Source organism: Hypanus sabinus, chromosome X1, assembly GCF_030144855.1.
Source record: "Hypanus sabinus isolate sHypSab1 chromosome X1, sHypSab1.hap1, whole genome shotgun sequence".
NCBI lineage: Eukaryota > Metazoa > Chordata > Chondrichthyes > Myliobatiformes > Dasyatidae > Hypanus > Hypanus sabinus.
The window spans coordinates 38,121,243-38,138,434 of record NC_082738.1 but is presented as its reverse complement, the minus strand read 5'-3'; the positions used below and the strand labels follow the sequence as shown (position 1 = coordinate 38,138,434).

The 17,192-nt window shown below is 42.5% G+C and overlaps 1 protein-coding gene across 1 annotated transcript; it reads left to right on the top strand.

Moving 5' to 3' along the window:
* The first annotated feature begins 4,655 nt into the window (after positions 1–4,655).
* Positions 4,656–16,250, top strand: LOC132385003 (gasdermin-A-like). The gene is made up of 9 exons (XM_059956729.1): positions 4,656–4,866; positions 6,490–6,661; positions 7,543–7,696; positions 10,082–10,190; positions 11,262–11,324; positions 12,175–12,305; positions 14,103–14,277; positions 14,725–14,798; positions 15,715–16,250. Exons 1-9 carry the CDS (start codon positions 4,656–4,658, stop codon positions 15,931–15,933), a joined length of 1,308 nt encoding a protein of 435 aa, XP_059812712.1. The 3' UTR covers positions 15,934–16,250.
* The last annotated feature ends 942 nt before the right edge of the window (positions 16,251–17,192 follow it).

Here is a 17,192-nt window from a genome sequence, read left to right as displayed (position 1 = left end):
AAGATCCCCACATGCTCCACGGAGTTCATAATAGCTTTAGTATATATATTTATTTCTTTCCCCAAATAACAAAAAATTTTATCTTCGGAGCACTATGTGTCTCCCCCCTGATTGTCCAGGCAAAGAAAGAAAGATTAAAGAAAAATAGATTATAAAGAAAAAAATAACAAAATACCCCCCTACTAATGTTGTGAATTAAAAAAAAACATTACCTCCCTCCGTTGTATGGGTCATGGCAATCGCCATGATTACACACGTGAATCCCGTAGCAATCGATCCAAAGTTCCCCCAGCTCCCCTGTAACATAAAAAAGTATATATAAGAGAAGAAAAAATAATATCACTACTCTCGATTAATATTTCTCAAATTTTTACCTTTCTCCCCCTGTATCATATAATTAAGAATATATTTAAATATTCTTCTGTCCTTAAACATCCATCAACTCCATTCACTGTCCTTGTCTTCATCTTTAATCCTTTTCACTTTTAAATCTTTGGCTCTGGTTAGCAAATATTTGGGAGTTCTTGTGCAAGTTCTTCCGTATTCCGATAATCAGTAAAAGATCTTCTTTTTCCGTTATCAAAAAAAATTATCAGTTTTGCCAGGTGGTGCAATATAAATTTATAACCCTTTTCCCATAAAACTTTTTTCGCTGGGTTAAATTCCTTCTTTCTCTTCAAAAGGTCATAACTTATATCAGGGTAGAAAAGAACTGTTTTCCCTTCTATCATCAATGGCCCATTTCGCTTTCTGGCACGTTGGGCAGCCGCCTTCAGGATCTTTTCTTTATCTTGATATCTTAAGCATTTTATCAAGATTGATCGTGGGTTTTGCTCAACTTGAGGTCTTGATCTTAAGGCTCTGTGAGCCCTTTCAATTTCAATTAACCGGGTTCCTTCTCCCATTTCCAAAATTTCCGGAATCTATTTTTGAAAAAAATCTATTGGATCCTCTCCCTCTATACCTTCTTTAAGTCCAACAATCATAATATTATTTCATCTGCTAAAATTTTCAAGTACATCCACTTCTTCCAAAAACCATTTTCTTTCTGATGTCCAGGCAGAAATATTATCTTCCATTTTATTCACTCTATCAATGGTGTCTCCCGTTGTTTCTTCCAAGTTTTAAATTTTCTTGACAATTTTATCCTGTCTTTTCATCATTTTATCAAACATAATCTTCATATTTTTAATATCTTTTTATTACTTTTAATGCTTTTAATTCATGCATTATTTGCACCAAAGATTTTTTTATGTCTCCAATATCACCTCCAACCTCTTCCTGTTGCTCTTCTTTGTTTGTCTCTTCATCTTCGTCTGATTTATCCAGAGAGTCCGATTCCACCTCATATTCACTTTCACTTTCAGTTCCGATCATAGCTGGGATTTGTAGTTTGGGTTGCTCGTGTTTGCGCATGCCCCTTCCTCCACGCATGCGCAATTCCTGTTGCTCTTTTTTTTTGGAAACGGTTGACGTTGCTGCAGTTTCCTGTTCTATATCGCCGGAGGTAAAATGCACTTGAGCCTGAGGCTCTTTCATGGCCGCCAGCCTTGATTCTTTTCCAACTTGTGTTGTTTTCAAAGTAGTAGCTTTCTTCTGCTTCTGTTTAGGAGACATATCTTAAGACAATCCTGAGTAGTTTATAAGTAATTTTTAAAATGTATTTACTATCTTTTCTTCACTTAAACATTATTTTACTGGTTTTTTACGAGAGAGCTGGATTTCCACGTCTCGATCCTACGCCATCATGTGACGTCCCCGTGTTGGCCTAAGTGTTGATTCTGGTTGGCAGCCAATAATTTATCACATCCAGACAGTGCCATAGCCTCTACACTTGGAATATATGGGGAACTGAGGAATGTCATCGGGAAGACAATGGTTTTTTGGCAATGAATATTATTCTTAATTGTGAATGGTATGAACTGTCGTTGCTCACAAAAATAATTTGCAATATAACTCTCTTGGAGAACTCAACAGCAGACTTTATTTTCTCTGGCTTCTGTAAAGGTGTGTTTATAATTTTGAGAAATAAATCTTTACTTGACACCTTGGCTGCATAAAAATAGCCAGGAAAGGAGCAACTGCGAATCTTTGCCATTTGGAACAGAGGATGTATGCAAGAGTATATACAACCATTACTGCAAAACTCTGTGTGTTTGTGTGTGTGTGTGTATTTAAACTGGAGGTTGATAGGTTCTTGATTTAGTGAGGGCGTCATAGGTCGTGGGGAGAAAGGAGAAGGTGGGAGAATAGGTTGGGAGAGATAATATAGCTGAATTCTGCTCATACCTGTATGGCTTATGGCTTTATGATTTGGTCTGTCATAGAGTAGGTGAATACTAGATGAAGTGAACTCTAGACGACACTGGGAAATTCAGAACATGTCAAATTGAAGTTGGAGAGGAACAATTAACTCTGCAACAATTGATTGATTACATCATTATGTTGCACACTCATGTGGCCTATTTAGATATCTGCAAACAGCATAATACAGTGTCTGAAAGAGTAAAAGACAGAGTGAGAGAGGAAGATGAGGAGGACGGGTAGAGGAGGGTGCAGTAGAGTAGGAGGGGAGAGAAAGAGAGAACTTACCATCAAACTCACAAATAAGAGGGGAGCTGCTGTAGTCCGGCACACTGACCTCTACCTTGCTGAGGCTAGGAGCCATTTCCTCATACCCAGTCCTCGAAGAGGACCCGTCTCCAGACCATCAGAAAAATTGTCTCTGACCTCACCTACTCTGGAGAACCCCCATCCATTGCCACTAGACTCATAGTTCCTTTATCTCGCACTGCTCACTTCTATCTCCTACCCATGATCCACAAACCAGACTGTTCGGGTAGGCCTATGGTTTCTGTCTGCTCCTGCCCCACTGAACACATGTCCTCATATTTCAGTTCCATTCTCTCCCCCGTGGTTCAGTCTCTCCCCACCTATGTCCACGATGCTTTTCATGCTTTCAATCTCCTCAGTAACTTTCAGTTCCCTGGTCCTGACCGTCTCATCTTCACTATGAATATTCAGTCCCCTACACATTTCAAGAAAGCCTTAAAGTTCTCTGCTTCTTTCTTGATAAAAGAACCAACCATTCCCCCTCCATCACCACCCACCTCTGTCTGGCAGAACTGGTCCTCACCCTGAACAACTTTTTCTTTCTCCAAACGGGTGTAGCCATGGGCATTCTCATGGGCCCCAGCTATACCTGCCTCTTCACTGGCTCTGTTGAACAGTCCATGTATGAAGCCTTCCCTGGTAGTACTCCCAGCTCTTCCTCCACTACATGGACAACTGCATTCTTGGTGCTGATTCATGCACCATCCCGAGCTCATCAATTTTATCAACTTGGCATCCAGCTTCCACCCTCCCCTTAAATTCACCTGGTCCATCTCTGACACCTCCCTCCCCTTTCTCAATCTCCCTGTCTTCATCTCTGGAGACAAACCGTCAACCACCAACTTTTATAGACTTACTGATTCCCACCGTTATCTGACTATACCTGTTCCCACCCTGTCTCCTGTGAAAGTGCGATTCCCTTTTCACCTCCGCCGTGCCTGCTCTCAGGATGGTGCTTTTTGTTTCAGGATATCAGAGATGTCCTCCTTCTTCAAAGGACAGGGTTTCCCTCCCCCTACTATGGATACTGCCCTCATCCGCATCTCCTCCACCATTTTCCAAACATCTGCACTCACCCCATCTTCCCACTATCTTAATAGTGAGAGAGCTCCTCTTGTCTTTACCCACCCCATCAGTCTCCGCATCCAACACATTATCCTCTGCAACTTCCATCTCCAAAGGGATCCAACCACTAAACGTATCTCTACCTTCCCCCCACACTCTATTTTTCACAGGGATCGTTTGTTCCATGATTCCCTTGTCCATTTGTCCCTCTGGCACTTAACACTGCAAGCTGCCTAAGTGCTACGCCTGCCCATTCACCTCTCTCACCTCCATTCAGGGCACCAAACAGTCCTTCCAGGTGAGGCAACACTTCACCTGTGAATCTGCTGGGGTCACCTATTGTGTCCGGTGCTCCTAATGTAACCTCCTCTACACTGGTGAGGCCTGTCATAAATTGGAGGAATGCTTCATCAGACACCTCTGCACCATCTGCACAAGCTGAAATTCCCATGGCCAAACATTTAAATTCTGATTCCTATTCCTGTTCGGACATGTCGGGCCATGTCCTTCTCTTGTGCCACGATGAGGTCACCCTCAGGATGGAGGAGAAGCACCTTATATTCCATCTAAATAACCTTCAACCTGATGGCATGAGTATCAATTTTTCCTTCCAGTTTTCACCTGCCTATTTATTCCCCCTGGGTCCCCTCCTCCTTCCCTTTCTCCTACGGTCCACTCTCCTCTCCTATCAGGTTCCTTCTTCTTCATCCCTTCACCTTTCCTACCCACCTGCCTTCACCTATCACCTTCTAGCTAGCCTCTTTCCCCTCCCCCACCTTTTTATTCTGGAATCTTCTCCCTTCCTTCTCAGTCCTGAAGAAGGACTTCAGCCAGAAATGTTGACTACTTATTCATTTCCATAGATGCTGCCTGATCTGCTGAGTTCCTCCAGCATTTTGTGTGTGTTGCTTTGGATGTCCAGCATCTGCAGACTTTCTTGTGTTTATTGAATGCATGTATTTTTCTGTCATTGAAGGATGTTTAAAAAAGCAGTACAGCAACTTCTAAACCAGATTGATTCTGGAGGAGATCTGATTCCAATGACCAGTGTGTACGACTCGGAGAAGTTTAAACCTCTGTGCCTGGTCTGCAGGAGAATGGGAGGCCCGTTCTGGAGAAAGGCAAAGTACAGTTGCACTGAGTTCAAACTGAAGCAGATTCTGATTGACGATGACAGCTTACCCACAGGTGGGTTTCCTCTTGTTAAGTGTAAACTCATTGACCGCAAAGTCCAATCCCTGAGCCATCCATTCACGTGCACACACAGCGCCCAGTGTAACGTCAGCATTAGTCCTCTTGGCCAATCTGCTGTCTCTAAGTTGCAGTGGCTTACAGCTAAAGCTCTTGTCCTGGTTTACAAATCTATCCAGGGTTTTCTCTTTTGTAGCATTGCCAAACTAAAATATATTAATATTTTATGATTGTGCCATGTTTTGACATCAGATCCAATGCATCGGATCAACATTTATTTACTGTTTTGGAAACCTCCTGTGCACAAATCTGAACACTAGTTCAGTGTCCACGTATTGTATAGGATGGTATGGCAGTTGACATCACGCTTTACAGCACCGGCAACCAAAAGATTCCTGCCGCTGTCCGTGAGGAGCTTGTACGTGACAGTGTGGGATTCCACCACGTGCTCCAGTTTCTTCCCACATCCTAAAGGGTGTACGGGTTAGGGTTAGTAGGCTGTGTTGGTGCCAGGAGCATGGCAACTTGGCAGCCTCCAGCACATCCTCAGGCTGTGTTGGTCGTTGATGCAAAAAAAGTGCATCTCACTGCATGTTTTGATGTATCTGTGGCAAATAAAACTAACCTTTCTTTCTTTCATTATATTAATTAGCGGCAAAGTATGGTGGAGGTCAAGAAAGGTGTCTTATCTTTATTGGTAAATCTAAAATCACACCTGTGCTAGATTTTCCTAAATACGAGATTGGTCATGGACGGAACCAACAGCAAATGTGTGCTCATTTGCTTCCCTTTGGCAGCTTGAATCATTGAAATACACCAGCTAAGACATTGAGACTTGGTACCAATGTGGGCTCCAGGGTCAGAATATATGTGTTGGACTGAAGGGCTTGCTTCTATATTCTATGAATGTATGACTAATTACCTCCAAGAGGACCACAGACTTGTCATAGAGTTTGGAGGCTTACATGCCTCAATGACCTGGAGAACTATGTTGGCTCGAGTCAGGGCTTTGCGCTTTGGCTCTTGCTAGGGTCACTCAATCCAAGCAGGTCAAAGGGTAGAGGCCAGATAAGAGAGGTCCACTGGTCCTCCAAGTTTTGGGGTTCAGCTCAGGGCTAACAACCCTGACTGGTCAAAAAAAAATTGTTATGGAAACAACAATAAAGAATCCTTCTATATCTGTGTGCGATGGTATGAACAGGCAGAGATGAAGGACTTTCATTGCTGCCCTAAACACCAACAATGTAATGGGCAGTAAAAAAAAGACTAATTAACTCTACCCTGGCATTGTGTGTCCCAGAGCTTTCATCTCGGGTTTGAAGACCCATGATGTGATTGGTTTATCCATTATCTGTGGAATGGCTTACTTCTCTCCCAAAGACCCAACTTTAATCAGGGATCATGCTATTTGATCCTGATGCACAGAGTCTGGAATATATGTTGAACTACTTTTATTGGTACCTGTAACATTTACACTATGTGAAAGTTTGGATTGAACCTCCTAATCCTCTCAGCTGCTGCATAGAGCTGTACTTTTGTGGAGAAATATTGAATGAGTCAAAGATGGGAACTCCTGTTCTGTGTTTTGTGCTAACAGATGTTTCCTTTATTTTGATGCAGCTCAGCAAAGTGATTTGTCCTTCCAGTTTTCGGAGTCATTAGACATGAAAGGATATGCACTGGTCAATAACAATCCACATATTGCAAACAAGATGCGTGAAACCATTGTGCTGAAGGGAATAAAGCAAGTTCATGTCGATGTGCCAGAACTAGTGCAAAACCTGGAAACACGGTAAAGTCTGGTTACAAGGATATACCTGACCTGGTCACTTTTGGTTATTTATGTATGTGTGGATTTACAGGCATCCATTCCAATGAGCCCCCAGCTCAGAATGACCAATTAACCTTCTAACCTGGACCTCAATGTGGGAGGAAACCCACGTGGTCACCGGAAGCACGTACAAACTCCTTACAAGCACCAACAGGAATCAAACCTTGGTTGCTGGTACTGTAATAGTGTTACTCTAACAGATACACTACTGTGTCATCCCAATTTTAGAAAATGTTTTTCAATGTGAACCAATTATCCTGTTCGCACAATTTCATTGTTGGAATACTTCTAGTTCATGCCCTTCAGATGAAGAAGGAAGTGAACTGGCGAATTTTAGTTGCATGGTACTTGGTAACAGGATTTCTAGCATGCTATTAGATTAGAAAGTTGAGAATTTGTACTTGTTTATAGTAATTGACAAACGGATGGAGAATCAACGTTTCAAATCAAAACTCTTCACCTGACCGTTTCCCTCCACAGATGCTGCCTGACCTGCTGAGTTCTTCGATCAGTTGATTGTTACACGCTAGATTCCAACAACTGTTGTCTCTCATGCCTGCACGGAGTAGGCCCTTTTGGCCTTTAGAGCAACCCCATAGCCATGATTAAGCACTAGACTAATTGCAGGACAATTTACAGTGACCAATTGTCCTACACGGTACGTCTTTGGACTGTGGGAGGAAACCGGAGCACTGTGGGGAAACCCACACATTCCATGGAGTGTACGTACAGAGACTCCTTACAGAATGGTGCCAGAATTGAACTCCAGGACGTCCCGCACTGTGGTGGTATCATGCTAACTGCTGCACTATCATACGTGTACATAATTCCTTTTTTTTCAGAAAAGTTGGGCGTTCTTGGGAGTTCGTCAAAAAGAATTATTCAGGACGTCTCTGCGTGGTTACTGAAACATTAATTTGTGTACAGCCCATCACACTGAAGAAAGCTAACAAAAAAGAATTAGGACTTAACATGACTCTCTTCGATATTGTCCCGGTAGGAGGATAATGCTGGTTTATTTCTTGAAAAATTTGTTGTGAGGTTTTTGCAACATAGTTTAACAGGTAAAATCAGATCGCAAAGTTGAGACGTTATAAGGCCGCACTTGTATTATTGTGAGCAAATTTAAGCCCCGTAGCTAAGAAAAGATGTACTGGCAATGGAGAGGGTCCAGGGGAGGTTCATGAGAATTAACCTACAAATGAAAGGGTTAATGTATCAGGAATGTTTGGTGCCTCTGGGCCTGTACTCACTGGAATTTACAAGAGGGAGGGAGGAGCTTATTGAAACCTATTGAATATTGAAAGGCCTAGATGGACTGGGTGTGGAGAGGATATTTCCTGTAATGAGGGAGTCTAGGACCAGAGGGCACAGCCTCAGAATACAGAGACTGTGGAACCTTTGGAACAGAGGTGAAGAGGAATCTGTTTAGCAAGAGGGTGGTGAATCTGTGGAATTCATTGCAACAGAAGGCTGCGGAAGCCAATTTATTGGGGAAATTTAAAGTGGAGTTTAATAAGTTCTTGACTAAGAGTGTCAAAATTATGGGGAAAATGGGGTTGAGAGGGAAAATAAATCAGCATAATGGAGTTGTAGAGCAGACTTGATGGGCTGAATAGCCCAATTCTGCCCTGTATGATTTCATGATTTTATTTTCAAAAATGCTTATAGATATGAAGCAATTATCCAGTTCACAAACCTATTTTGCACTATTTTATCATTGGAATACTTGTAACTAATGCACTTTGTGGGAGCGCATTGAACAAAATTTAGAATGCAGTGACATTGAGAGATATAGGATGAGTCCAAAAGTTTGGTCAAAGGTGGAGCAGATGTGCAAGATGTTAGTGAGGCTACATTTGGAGTCGTATTTTCAGTTTTGGAAGCATAATATGGAATAAGCTGTCTGAGGAAGTGGCTGAAGCAGGTACAATAATGACTTTTATAAGACAGTTTGACAGGTACATAGAAAGTGATGAGCCAAACACTGGCAAATGGGACTAGCTTGGATGGGGCATCTTGGTCAGTGTCAACCAGATCAAAGTTCAAAGTAATCAAAGTACATCAATGCCACCATATACTAGCCTGAGATACATTTTCTTGCGGGCATTCACAGCGGAACAGAGAAATACAATGGAATCAATGGAGAACTACACACAGACACTGACAACCAATGTGCAAAAAGCAAACTGTGCAAATAAAAACAAATAAAAAAACAAACAAATGAATAAACAAATATATATAAAGAACACTGAGAACACGAGTTATAGAGCCCTTGAACGTGAGTCCATAGTTCAGTGTTGCAGTCAGGATCCTGAGGCTGGAGGGTAATAACTGTTCCTGAACCTAGTGGTGTGTGACCTAGAGCTCCTGCATCTCCTTCCTGATGGCTACAGCAAGAAGAGAGCATCGTCCTTTTAGACGGATGCTACTCTCTTGTGGCAGCACTCCTTGCCGTTGTCCACAACGTTGGGGAGGGCTCGGCCTGTGGTGGATGAGGCTGTGTCCACCACCTTTCTAATTCCGTCCGTGCCAGGCCACGCTGCAACCAGTCAGGATTCTCTCCACTGGGCATCTATAGAAGCTTGTCAAAGTCTTAGATGAGACGTTGAATCTGCACAAACAGCTAAGAAAGTCGAGACTGTGTGGTGCCTTCTTTGTGATGTCATTTATGTGCTGAAGAGCCTGGTTCTGTGCTGAATACTCTTATAAAAGTTGGGTTTTAAGGAGAATCTGAATGGAAGAGCGAGGGGAGGGGGCAGATAGGCAGAAGCCCGAGTTCTATAAAATCAACCAGCTGTGGAAGGAGGAGGGGATGGTTGGGGCTGGAAGTTGAATTGTACAGTTGGATGGTTTGAGAGTCAGGGAGGTGTGGATGGGTGGGAGGAAGGAAAGTGGCTTTTTTTTGCAGTTGTTGCTTTCTTGTGTTCCGTGTTGCTCTGTTGGGCATTGTGGGCATGCTCTATTGGCACTGGAATGCATGGCAACACTTGCATATCCTTAGTTTGGGTTGGTCGCTCATACAGATAATGCATTTCATAGAGTCGTAGATGCACATTGAAACATAAACAGGTGTGAGCAGCAGTGGGTTGTGATGGAAGTATGGATTTTGACCATCCTCCTTGACACCACACAATTTCCTTGGAGAGGTGACAAACCGGATTGAAGCCCCCAGCAGAGGGAAATGCCTGAAAAATTCTGCTTTGACCAAATTGAACCTAATCTAGGAGACGGCACTGAACATAGATCACTGAAATAAGTTGATTACAGAAGAGATTGTATAAACGTGGTTCCAAACATTTGTGCCAATCACTAATTTGTACCTCATTAGTTTTGGAGTGCGCGCCCCTGTTCTGTATCTAACGGCAACATCCTTTCTAGGCAGGTGCAGGATATCACTTTGCGACAGAAAGCACACAGTGCATTCCTGAGGGTTCAGTCCTTGCCTTCAAAGTATGGGACCTCACCGTTACTAAAGATGGCACGCTATGTAAGTGATTTTAGAACTGAAGCGTTTTGCCTTTATCCCCATACTGACATGGTCCTGTCTAAGGGTCACCTTGGTAACCCCGTACCAGTCCTTCCCTTCAGGGTGGCCTTTTGATTTGTTCCTCCTTTCACCACACTACGAGTTGTCATTATTATTGGATCTGCTTTCAGAACCTAGCACTCCCCATTTAAGAATACTGGTTTGGAAATGTGCAGTAGTTAACGGAATGGTAAATAAAGAAGTCTTCACATTTCCTTTTTATTAAGCAGCGATGTGTATATTTAATCATTAGTTCTGAAGCTAAGTTGCCAGAGCTTAAAGTAATTTTCTAAGACACTCAAGGATTAGTCAGTAAAGAATAAGTCTTGCAATGAGTTATTGAATCAAATCAAGCCTAAGTCTTAAAGGACCCCTCTAACGGGAAGAGAAAAATGAAGAAAGGGCAGGAATAATAATATGGGGGATGGCGTGATCTGTGGGAGTTTAACACAATAAAACTGTCAGCAGTTCCTCTAGAACAAGGTAAAAACAGTATGGACCATTGTGTGGTCAAAGTTGAAAGATGTCAGAGATGCAGGAAGAGGTGAACAAGGATGAAAGGAGGCAAATTGTGTTATGGAATTGATCTGTGAGCTAGAATAAACTTGAGGGGTTGAATAGCCTCCTTCCATGTGGAAAGGGAATATGATATGGGAAATAGCCAGGCGGCCACTTGTTGAGGTGAATCTAGACTGTGAGTGTGTAAAACAGGAGTGCTCTGGAGCCATGCATTCACATTGGAAGCTTTTCGGGAATACTGGGATAACTTTTTTTCCAGCCAGAACAGTCCAGGATCTATTCCAGTGTCCCAGTTTGCTCCAAACATGATCAGTTACCACCAATGGGCAAAGATTGATCGTAGAGCTGACAGGCTCAGCAAGGTTCCGTCTCACCTCAGTAAAGGTTCACAAGTTTCGTTTTCTCTCCTATCTCCATTATCTGGAAAATGATACATTTAACCTTCATTTAACTCCATTGAGTAAACACACGATGATAACAAGTTGAATGGTTTGCATTTTCTTTTCTTCTCAGGTCTGTCAAACCCAAAAAAGCAGAGCCAGACAAAGTCTTGGATGAGCACGGACAGCACTGAAGGTACAGTCTCTGGTGCGGTCAGATAGAGATGATTTAAAGGATAGGCTGTGTTTCTGATAGAAACAGAATTAGAGTTGTGAAATACAGCAGAGAATCAGGCCCTTCAGCCAACTGAGCACACAGACCACCAACCTACAGTAATCCTACATTAATCCCATTCTCCCTGCAATCAATCAATTTACCACAGATTCCAGCATTCAATCAGGCACACAGTAGAGGTGATTTGCAGTGAAAAATTCACCCACCCCACGCAAATATTTGGGATGTAGTGCAGGTGGAAATCTGGCCGGAGAACGTGGGCAGCACAGAAGCTCTCTGGGGTATTCTTACACAGGGAAAGCAGGCTTTTGGGTAATCATAAATGTGACTTCAGGATGCCTTGCTCCCCCATTGTTTCTTATGTCAGTGAAACTACTTTATCTGTTTAGTTTAAATCTCATTTGCTTATCAAAAATCTCTCCTTAATCTCTTCATGAGATAAAAGGTAATATATATTTTCCATAATCCTGGCAATAGTTTTATTCAAGGATGGGATTTGCATAAAGCACTGGGGAAGGATGAAACAACAATTCTACTTCTTAACCCCACAGAGAAATAAAGCTTCTATTACTGAGCTCTCACACACCACTGAAAAACGTGCCCAGTTGCATCTCTCTTTCTGCTCCCGAGGACAAGTTGTTGGTCTTGCAGAACATGACTTTTTTTTTGAAATTTGCCCATTTAAATCTCGTGGATGTCAAAGCAGTCAACACAACTACCAGGGTGTTTAAAGAAATGTCCACACCAGGTGAGCATAGGTTCTCCACACACTTTTAATCTGCCAGTTTTGATTATAATTTGTTTCTTCCAGTTGGTGGAATAGAAGGGTTTGGAATCTGTGGTGAACTTCAATGTCTTGATGATGGTTTGAAGCAACATCTCCTGGACCTTGTGTGTCAAATCATTGAAGACTCCGAACTGCTTTCTATTCTGAGTGACGTGGTAAGAGAAGGTTTTTGTCTTAGGTATTGGGGGAAAGTATCAAAAGAAAGATTGACGTTAGATTTGATCCCTTTCTTGGTTTTCATTAATGGTTTATTTGTCCCAAGACAAACGGGAATAGGGAGGATATTAGGAAATACATCCAGTCACTATCGGGTTGCTTCATGTGTAGAATCTATGAGTAGGGAATTTGTGTGCAGACAGGATTGGGTTTCCTTGCAATATCCCTTTGATAAGGTGTTGATTTTTCACCGGTCATGCAGAAACCCAGAGAACAACAGAAGTGAGGCTCTTAAATGTGAGCTGAACTCAGCTGTAACGGGAAATCAAAAACTGCCAGTGCTGGAAACTGGAAATGAAAAACAGAGAATCTTGGATTAGCACACACAAAATACTGGAGGAACTCAGCATGTCAGGCAGCATCTATGGAAAGGATTAAAGAGTCGACATTAACGTCAGTTCTTTATTCCTTTCCATAGATGGTGCTTGACCTGCTGGGTTCCTCCAGCATTTTGTGTGTTACACTGGAGTTCCAGCATCTGCAGAATCTCTTAGTGCAGAGAATCTTGGAAATGGTCAACAGGTCAGGTAGTTTCTGTGGAAAGAGAACCAGATAAACGTCTCAGATGAAAGACCCTCTATCAGAAGGTAGAAAGTGAGAAAACAAAGTAGCTTCAATTTGCGGTGTTGGGGAGGCGGGTAGACAGCACAGAGGGAGACCAGAGGTCCCTGGTGAATCTGGTGTTTACGGAGAAGTTGTTTACTAGATTAATGAACAGTTTCAGAGAGTGAATATAAACATTGGGATATGTAAAGGCTGTGAAAGGCAGGTCACAACTGCTCTCGAGAGGCATGGTAGGGTAGCGGTTAGCATAACGCTTTGCGGTCCCAGCAGTCTGGGTTTAATTCCCACTGCTGTCTGTCAGGAGTTCGTATGTTCTCCCCGTGACCATCTGTGTGTTCCGGTTTCCTCCTGCACTCCAAAGATAAACGAGTTATGGTTAGTAAGTTGTGGGCATGCTATGGTGGTGCCAGAGACACGGCGACAATAACATGTCCATCTTTTGGATTGTATGATATCCGATGAATCTGATCGGGACATTCCCATCTGCACACCGGCAATTGATATAACCTCTCGACTGTAGATGAATTTTGATGTCAGTCTAGAATACCAAGTGAATCAGCTGTGTCTGTCATGAACATCTTCCCACACGTAATTTCTAAATGTAGTAATTAGCCCTGGGTGACGTCTCTCCATTCCCTTCCTAATTGAGTTGAGTTCAAAGCACAACCACCGTCTCGATGGGTCAAGCCGATTATTAAACATAGAAGTGAAACTCCTCCTTTCAAAACACAGGCAGTTCAGAGTAAACATAGGATGGAGAATTTAATGGATAGGCAGTGGTCACCGCACACCCAATGGAGTCAAACACAGAACTGAAGCTTCTCTCTCCAATTCATCACTGAATTTAGATCCCTCATTTGGCCCAAATGAGCTTTCCCCGAATGGGACTGATTTGTCACTCCTTCTGCCCCTTCACTGATTCATGACTCCTGAGTTATCTGGGAACTGAGCTCGGCAGTTCCCCATCAGTCCCAGTCCTGATCCTCTTAGGCACCCAATAAATTCAAATCTTCAGCCAGGCTGTCTGTGTATGTGTGTGGGTGGGAGGAAGGAGAGGGCCTTGTCTTCCATGAATTGCCATGGGATGATCTTTCTCAGTATACGCTGTGTTTAATTAACCAAATTTTGTGGTGTTAATCATGTTTCCTCACTGTCCCTCTTTCAATTCCTAGCTCTCCGATGCCTGTGCTGGAATGGACTATAACCTCTCAGAACTGAACCAACTGGAGGAAGGTAGAAGGGAAATTGGAGAAAATCTCCTGGCAATCTGGAGCGAGGAGCAGTTGAAGAATGCAACTGAAGACCAGCTTGTTAAGGCCGTCTCCTTTCTCTTGGCAGCTTTGGAAGGTAGGGAGTCGTTCTGTTGCAGATCAACCTTCCAGACAGTGAACTGTCCCTGAATGTACCAGAGTCTTCATCAAAGAGAGTACGGGAGTTGCACGTGGTGCTGTCTTGAGTATGTTCTGAGACCAGAGGCCTGGACTGATCTCCCACAGATCGTGAGCTGAAATCGTACCATGATAAATCAAGTTTGAAAATAAAAGCAGAACTGCTGAATTGGTATTAAGAGTTCACTGAGGGAAAACAACTCGTGACTACAATTATGCACCAATATAGTTTATGTTTAACTGTCCAAATGTGCTTAGTGCTTTATTTGAAGGGAGGCACCTCTGGCAACCTCTCATCCAGCACTTCTTATTCCCACACACGCACCAGAGATTTTGTATATATCTCTGGATGCATGGCATCCACTCCCGACACCAAAGTAGGTACTAACTAATTTTCTCATTTCAGATCTGTCACCAGCAACGTTGCAGCTGCTGATGAAAAGTTTGAAGATGCAGATTCTGTCTCAGCAATTCACCCTGGTAAGATGGCCGCTGATGTCACACAAGTTATCACACGTTGTAAGGTTATCAAAATTTACAATTTGATCTTGATCAGCTAGGGCAAGCAGGCTGACGAATGGAAACTAACGATCACTCCGGAAAATTCTGATGTGTTGTATTTTTGGAAGTCAAACCAGGCTAGAGTTTTACGTGAACAGTAGAGCCCTGGGAAGTGTTGTAGAACCAAGCGATATAGACATACAAGTATTTGGCTCCCAGAGGGTGCTGTTACACATAGATAGGGTGGTGAAGGCGGCGGCTTTTAGCATGATAGCCTTCATCCGTCAGAACACTGGTAAGGTAAGAAGCTTTCATATTTTCCCATATGATCTTGCTTTTCCTTATCGCTAGAACATCTGCAAGCTTATAGCGATGGGCTGAAGCCTGGAGACCTTTCATGGAGTTGTCCATGTGTGTGAGTGGAAGTGAGGGTAGGAGTGAGGAGAGTGGGATGTCTTACTGTTGCTGTTGAGTTCCATTTTCTTTTGTCCTGGCAAGCATTGTGGGCATGCTGCGTTGTGCTAGGATGTGTGGTGACGCTTGCAGGCTGCCCCCAGCACTTCCTTGGGTGTGTTGGTTGTTAATACATTTCACTCCATGTTTTGATGCACATGTGATAAATAAAGCAGAATCTGAAACTGAAGAGCCCCAAACCTCCAGCATTTCTGCTTTAATCTGCTCAAACCTTAGGTTCCCAAGGTCCAAAGAACTGTAATTCCCCTCCTAAACTCCTCCTTTCCTTTAACCTTAAGTTCATCCATGATGGCACTTGTCCTCGTTTGGCTTGTTCTCAAATTTTGTTCGACAATGTTTTGCCTAACCACCTTAGGGTGCTTCATTGTTAATGATGCTATGTAAATTCAACTTACTGTTGTATCTTGTTGCATTTCTGAAGCTCACCACCATCTTTAATGATATAGAACATGGCCAAGTTGACCAGGTACTAAAAGTAGGGACCGAAATTTTCACAGAGGATGCGTTTGGAACAACTGCAGAGATGCTGAATGAAATCGGACTTCATCTGGAGAGAGACAGGGTTGAGAAGAAGAGGGAGCTGAGTCTCTATGAACTGTCCATTGCCTTGTGCTGTCTAAATGCACTAAGCAGCCATTGAGAAGTGGAATCAAAATGCACCCAATACCCAAATCTTGTACTTATTCTCACAGAAGCTCAGAGCCGACCTTTGTGCTTTTCCAAATTGCCTTTAATTATCTGTGTGTCTCTCATCAGCACCATCATGAACTCCTGTATTAAAATCTATTTTAAGTCTTTCTCCAATGATCAGAAGTGTCCCAAACATTAAAGGAATAAAAAGGAGACAGTCAAGTCCACCAACTTTTCTGATTTGGTTTGTTTGAATTTCAATTATACAATCTTGATTTGCTGACTTTTTTCATCATTACCAACTGATTTACATAGCATGACTGTAACTTTTTGTCCTATTATTAATAAATTAACTGTTGTAAAATATTTTCAATGTTTGTATAATTTTTATATTTCATCCTTCCAATGCCTATACATCACTCTTGCTTGTTGGCCTTGAATTTTTGGTTTTAATGATTGTCTAATAAACACATCTCCAAGTCGCCTCTTATGTTTCTATTAGTCTAAATATAGAGCTGTTTAACAATCTTCCTTGTGCATTATTATTCAAGTGTGTGACTGTTAAAATGTCCATTTGTCTGCACAGATCACTGCCTAATCACATTTGCTTTTGTATATGCCATAAGACAAAGGTGCAGAATTAGGCCATTCCATCATGGCTGATTTATTTTCTTTCTTAATCTCATTCTGCTGCCTTTTCCTCATAACCTTTGACACCCTTACCAATCAACTTGCACTTTAAATATACCCAATGACTTGGCTTCCGCAGCTTGGATATTTACTGTCCAAGATTCACTACTCTCTGGCTAAAAAATTCCTCATCTCTTTTCCAAAAGTATGTCCTTCTATTCCAAGGCTGTGCCCTCTGGTCCTCTGCATGACCTTACACTTTCCTACACTGTATTCCATCGGCCACTTCTTTGTCCATTCTCCCAATCTGTCTAAGTTCTTCTGCAGACTCCCTGCTTCCTCAACACTACCTGGCCCTCCACTTGTCTTTGTATCATCTGTAAACTTGGCCACAAAGCCATCAATTTCTTCATCCAAATCATCCACATATAGTGTGAAAAGAAGCAGTCCCAGCACCAACCACTGCGGAACACTACTAGTCACCTGCAGCCAACCACTAAAGGCTATTTATTCCCACTCTTTGCCTCCTGCCGGTCAGCCAATCTTCTATCCATGCTCGTATCTTTCCTGTAATATCATGAGCTCTCATCTTGTTAAGCAGGCTCATGTGTGGCTCCTTGTCAAAGGCCTTGTGGAAAT